This window comes from Electrophorus electricus, chromosome 8 (assembly GCF_013358815.1).
Source record: "Electrophorus electricus isolate fEleEle1 chromosome 8, fEleEle1.pri, whole genome shotgun sequence".
NCBI classification, from domain to species: domain Eukaryota; kingdom Metazoa; phylum Chordata; class Actinopteri; order Gymnotiformes; family Gymnotidae; genus Electrophorus; species Electrophorus electricus.
Genome location: NC_049542.1, coordinates 7,457,475 through 7,464,239, shown reverse-complemented (window position 1 = coordinate 7,464,239; position 6,765 = coordinate 7,457,475). Strand labels below are relative to the sequence as shown.

The 6,765-nt window shown below is 41.7% G+C and overlaps 1 protein-coding gene across 1 annotated transcript in view; it reads right to left on the bottom strand.

Annotated features, from left to right (window-relative positions):
* The window catches only part of rock2b (rho-associated, coiled-coil containing protein kinase 2b), a 28,698-nt gene extending 21,933 nt beyond the window's left edge, over nucleotides 1-6,765 (bottom strand). Inside the window, 6 exon segments of the mRNA XM_035528921.1 lie at nucleotides 72-216; nucleotides 831-1,091; nucleotides 1,893-2,030; nucleotides 3,175-3,275; nucleotides 3,738-3,819; nucleotides 6,216-6,765. Coding sequence (XP_035384814.1) covers nucleotides 72-216; nucleotides 831-1,091; nucleotides 1,893-2,030; nucleotides 3,175-3,275; nucleotides 3,738-3,819; nucleotides 6,216-6,314 — 826 coding nt within the window. The 5' untranslated portion in view covers nucleotides 6,315-6,765.

Sequence of the window (6,765 nt, the reverse complement as noted above, 5' to 3'; positions counted from 1 at the left end):
AAGGAAAAATGACTAATGAAAGGCAGAGGAGAGGAGAGGAGAGGAGAAGAGAGGAGAGGAGAGCTACACACCAACAAGTAGCTCATAAATGAAGACCCCCACAGACCACCAATCGCACTCGCGTCCATAGTAACCAGTCCCACCCTGGGACATCAGCACCTCTGGCGAAATGTAGTCTGGAGTCCCCACAGCTGTCTCACAGCGGACCATACCAGACTGGAAACACACATGTACGACCACACACAATTAAACATACATATAGAAAACACACAGACAACCAGCAACAGTGTCAGTTTGGTAGTAATGCAAACAAATACAAATACGTGTATGCAAGTAAACACACAAACATGCACACAAAAAGTTGTTCTTTTAGGCTGCACTTCATCTATTCTCCACAAGAGGGCACAAATCTATGTCTTTCTCACAGTCCCTCTCTATCTCCGCATCTATGTGTCTGCTTTCCCACACATACAGAGTCTCACATTACTATCTTATTATCTTTGTGCATATTTCCATGATGTCTTACAGTCACTGAAGAATTCTTGCATTTCAGCTTAGCACACAACAACAACTAAATATTTTGGCTCTTGTAGCTTTTAAAATAAAAACTACACTTTTGGTTCAAAACCTCCTTTGTGGACCAGCCAAATGTACCCAAAAAAAACCCTAACATTTCCTTATTATCATGGGGTAATTTGGTCCCCACACAAGGCTAAATAACACACACACACACACACACACAACGCACACAACACACACACACACACACACACACACACACATACACAGACACACAGACACACACACACACACGCCCATGGCTTGCCCACCTTGTCCATCTTCATACAGGTGCCGAAGTCTGCGAGCTTGAGATGGCCACTGCGGTCGAGGAGCATGTTGTCGGGCTTGATGTCACGGTGGATGAAGCCCATGGTGTGGATGGCATCCAGCGCCAGCACCACCTCCGCCGTGTAAAAGCGCGCCCACGACTCAGGCAGGTCATAGTTCATGGTGAGCGTCACCAGGTCTCCACCTGGCATGAACTCCATCACCAGGTAGAGGTGGCGTTCGTCTTGGAAGGCACAGTACAACTGTACAACATCAGGGACAGTGAGGCCAGTTAACATGAAACACTTACAATTAATTGATACTTTATTCTAGCTTCTGATACCAAACTCAAGAGAAATCAACCTTCAGGTTTCAAAACTAGAGATATTACTTCTGCAGTGCAGTGCACTAAATAACCTAATCACGCTCTTATAGGAAGATGTTATATTTGCCCCAGAACTGCTGGTTTTGCACCAAATGTCTAGTAATTGCACTGGAATTGTTTTGTATTTTATATAATTGTATTATACTGGGTTGTATGTATGGAACTGTCTCAGTTTCACCTATTTGTAGTGGCTAAGGACAACTAAGCATGTTCATAAATCACTCTATAAATGTAAATGTAAATATAAATGTTCATTTTCTGCTGACTTTAAGTAAATAGCAAGTCCACATCATAATGGAATCCTGGAGAGAACTTTTGCTTCCTGATCAGGACCTACCCAAGACTGACTAGAATCTCGATTCATCATTTGTATCTCGAATCATCATGCAAATTGTTTTAGAACCAACCCCAGTATATACATATTTAGGGTAACAGCAAAATTATATACAATTTTTTTTCTTAACTCTCCTGTGATCTATACGGCATATGCAAAAGGTTTTCTAGGAAATACTTAGCTGAAGATCTGTGCCATCTTATTCAGCATAGCCCTATATCTGAAAGTTCCATAAAAGGTCTCACATTTTTTATGAGTGACGATCAGGCTTAGTGCATGCATGCGCACTTGCGCGTGTGCATGTGCAAACAGGAGTATAAGGATAAAGATGATTTCTGAACTCACCTGCACAATCCAGGGGCTGTTGGAGAAGGCCATGATTTCACGCTCCTCCCAGAAGAAGGCGGAGTCAGAGCGCTTGATCATCTCAAACTTGCTGAGCTGTTTCATAGCATACACTTGTTTGGATACCTTGTGTCGCACCTACATGCACACACACACAAACACACACACACACACACACACACACACATAAATATCACAGCTTTAGGCTTATGAATTTATCAAGTATTTTCCCCACAGATGCAATAAATAACAGAACTAGCCTTCTAGAGCAGCATGCACATACTGCAGATCACTAGCTACTTTTGCCTTTACTTTTATCAGTACAATTTGTTTGATTAAAATAGATTTGTGTTCTGCCGAAGTAATTTCTTAATAATGGGGAAATTATATTATCATTCCCTAAATGATTACAGGAAAACAATTTAAGGCAAATGGTGATTGTATACATCACAACTGTACGGCGCTGTCACCCAACATCAGTGCCTTAAAGGTGAGGGGAGAACCTGTTTATCCTGAGGTTAAGTATTAGCTGAGGAATGCTGAGAGAATGGATCAGATGAATGCACTGTTCTAGAGTGATGGGTGAGAATCAGACTGCCATGCAGCCCTGCAGGAACCTGTACAGGTCTGGTGATCAGACTAGTAACTGAGATCAGACTCATTTCACCTGCTCTGTGTTTCACGTTCAGGTTACCTGTATGTTTAACTGGATTAGGCTGGATTCTGTATGCTTAAACTTACTGTAGGACCGCCTGCAAAAGGTATAAAACACACTAATGAAAGTTACTCAATGATAGCTAACTTCAGGTGATCAAAGAACAAGTGGCGGGTGTCGACAACTATTCTGTGATGTACCTGCTGCCAGTCTGAAAAAAAAAAAGCTTTTATTTTTAGAACATTCCATTCCAAGTAAATGTTTTTTCCCCATTGTTATTTCTCACCATCGAAACGTCATGTATGTTTTTGTTAAGAAACTTTAACATTAGGCTAAACACTCTATGCTTTCGAACAGATGCTGCATAATGTCAGGTTCTGTTGATATAACAGAGATTAACTGCGGACTCAAACTCTAAATGGTAACCCAGTGTGAGGGCACAGGTGCGCAGTCCATGCACGGCTCTCCACAGGCATGTACAGACATGCTCAGGCTTTCCTGGCATTAACACGACGAAATGGAAAATCAGTGCCCAAGGGCAAATAGCACCTTGTTAGGAGGAAGGCATTGCACTTCTCTCTTTTCTCTCACACACACACACACACACACACCTGAGCAGTTACTCACCAGCTGTACGGCACCATAGGCTCCCTTGCCGATCAGTTTGATCCGGTCAAAGTCGTCAAGCCTCAGCTGCAGCTCCCTCAGATGGCCAACGGCCTTCTCGTCTGCACAGGCATCGCCAACAGGCACTCAGGTCATCTCATCTACACCACCATTCTCAACTAGGGCATAGACCCCTACACACGTCAACCTCACCCTGTCCCCGTCATTATAAACGTGCATGAAGGTAAGGCAATGATGCTCTTGGGCTTGAAGGAGTGTAATGCTTCATAAGAAGTGTGGGAAGTTGAATGGGCTGTATAAAGCTTTGGTGAGGGGGGTTCACACTGGACCCAAACATTTGTAAAGCTGCTTTGTGACAACATGTGTCATAAAAAGCCTTATATAAATACATCTCATTTTGACTTTGACATTGGTTTCAAATAGACAAATAACCTTTTTTTTAATGAAAAGCACCACTGAAAAGATTTGGCACTTTTGAATTTCTTATGAAGAGCTACTTAAGTTGAAATATTTTGGCATTAGGTATTAGAGGCCTTGCATTCTGTGTGTGTTAGGAGACTTACATCTGTTCAAGAAGGCATCAATGTTTTTGTTTTTCCTCAGTGCAGAGTGATTCAGATCAAGGGCCAAGGCATTCACGGAGTCCTGTGCAAATCAAGAACAGGCATTTAACCCATTTAACAAGACACTTGCAAAAGAGCTTCACAAGAGAGCTTCACCAGGTCTCAGTCATCAGACTCAGGTCTGTGGAGTGTACTGAAAGGTATTGAAATTATAAGACCCTGCTTAAGGTGGTTGAGGGTATGTTGACTACAGGTGAGACTCTGGTCCTTTTCACAGCATATATTTGAGGTATGTTTTTTTTTTATTCTAAAATGTTATAGTTCTCTATGCTTGCCTCTCTACACTGCCCATGTCACATCAATAACAGTTCAAAGGGCTGTTACGTCAGATCTAAAAATAAGAACAAATGAGATCTCCACATTCAAATTCCAGTAAGTATCCTTCTCAGTAACAACACACACACATCCACATTTGTGTTCATACTTTGCCAGCAGGTGGAGTCATATATGCTATGTAAATGTAACCTAAGCCTAAAACATAACCCTAATATCAGTAATCAAGTTTATCTTTGTCTTTGTTAGGGCATTCCCCCCCCCCCCCCCCAAAAAAAAAAAAAACGAATAGAAACGCACACACCTTCTCACTTTCATCTCTACCCCTTTGTTTGCCATCTCTCTATCCCTAACTCACCTCGAAAACATGTGGCTACATCATTAATATCTCCCTTACACAAGAGCCACAGCACGGTGGACACACATACTCTCACACACACACATACACACACACACATACACACACACACACACACACACACACACACACACACACACACACACACACACACAGCGGAAGGAAGTGGCAGGAGCTCAGAGTGCTAGAATTAGTTATCTCTCTCCTCAATTGGAGGATGTGACCTCAGCTTCCTGAATGGTTGTTTCCCTCAAAAACAAGAAAAAAAAAGAGATGAAGTGGGGGGCTGGAAGAGTGTCTGGGTGGACAACATGGAAGTAGCCGAGCTACAGCCTCAAACTAAACTTCACTAGCACTAGAGATTAACATGTCAAATAAATCAGAGCTGGTAAAGAAAGTCTTTCATATCAGATGTTAAATATATTTTAAAATAAAATAAATAGAGCATTACGAATCAACATTAACTGTTAAACAGTGTTTTCTTCCTTAATGTTTTCTTGGCAGCTCTAACAGGAAGGATGATCTTAAAACCAGCTAAGCCTTTGAGAAAGGGTTGTCAGATGACCTTTACACAGCCAGCCGGTATGGGATATCGGGGGTTTGGCTAGGTCTTCTACGCATGGTGACGCACGTCACACAATAACTCCCAAGCGTCCTGGTGCTGGCTATCACTTCTTAATAAAGAGCGTAAGAATGGGAGTGATTTGTTCAGCAGCACTGGTTTGTTGCTGTTGACTTTGATGCATTGTCAAAAGTGGAGCCACTAGACCTACATATTCAATGTAAAAAAAAAATTTAATTTTAAAAAGAAGAAGAAAAAATAATTCATTTTCCCAGCCTCCAACATGATCTTTTACATGAGCACAACACAGAAACTTATTTGTGTGAACACTACGTCTTATCTGCATAGAAAATACAGATGATTTGTCTATATTAGTGGATACGGCAAGGAGAGACCTTCGTGTCGGTTCGTGAAAATCTTACTTTGCAACCTCCTCCAACCCCTATTTTACTTCACACAGTTTACACTGCTTTAAATGTACCTCAAAGCAACGCGCACACCTGCGATTAAATGCATACGGGTTAATTAAGATGGAATGATGCTTTGTGATTAGTTAACACACAGATACACACTGCTTGGAAATAGAGCAGTCGAGCGTAGACACGCTGTAGAGAAGGGCGTGTTCCCCCACGCAGAGATTACATCAAACAAATGCAGATAACAATGAAAAACGCACGCTTGACACTTCCGCCAGTTTGTCCATACTATTAATATACGCTTTTACGCTCGATTTCAAGTTTTGTGTATCTTATGGCCTTGTTTATGAACTATGCTGTTTTTACAGATTCGGTGTGAAGTTCTTAAAGGAAGTGTAACACTAGATGAGAACTGGTCAGGTAGCTGGGATATTTGACCGGGTGGTGGTAAACGTATCCCTGTAAGACTGGTTTAAGGAGATTTACGAATGTTTCTTTTTTTGGCTGTACTTTCTCTAAATTATTAGCCAAGCTCAATCCACCAGAAGGTTGTATGTATACAGTACAGCGAAGTAATACACGCACTTATCTGCTCACCCGGCTCCGAATTAGTCTAAATATTTAATTACCATAATGTACACATACAATCTGGATTTATATAGTCGTATAAATTGATTCAATAGAAACACGTCACATTTAAAAGAGGAAAGGTTCATAGCACAAATTGAAAGGTTAGGGACAATAGGGCCGTCTTTTAATCACTGAGTGAAGAGAGTTTAACAATGTACCCATGACCGGCAGGTCCTTACCAACAAACTCTCCAAATTCAGCGCTGATCGTTGGTTTTTAATCATTGACTCCAGTTTCTTCAGACGGGATTCGAGCCGTTTCTCCGCTCCGGACGACATAGTGACAATGCAGGAAGGTGAAAGTCCACTGAGACATGTGAGAGCTTCAAACCCGAATACAGGCTACCTCGGGTACCTGCCGAAATCCAGGATTATCCAAATGAATGATACGTCGAACTTTTTAGAAAGTGAAAAAGTCAATGTTGATATACATATTTTAACAATTACTCCAGAAACCTTCTGAGTAGCCTAGACTATGTCGCATAAAAAACCGTAGCTGTCAGTCGCGTAGTCACTATTAATGCCTTTTAAAGTAAGGTAAATATATAGTCTCCTAATCTGGGACGTCTTAAAACGCCTACTTTTGCCCTGTGCGCTTTGACTTGTGTCGCAGCCTTGGTCTCTTTTTGAGATTCAGACGAATAATGTGCGTGAAGTATTCAGGAGTCTAAAGCGCATTTGTCTGTGGTACTACCGTTCTTGGCTCTTGTTGACCACCCCCACGCGGGCG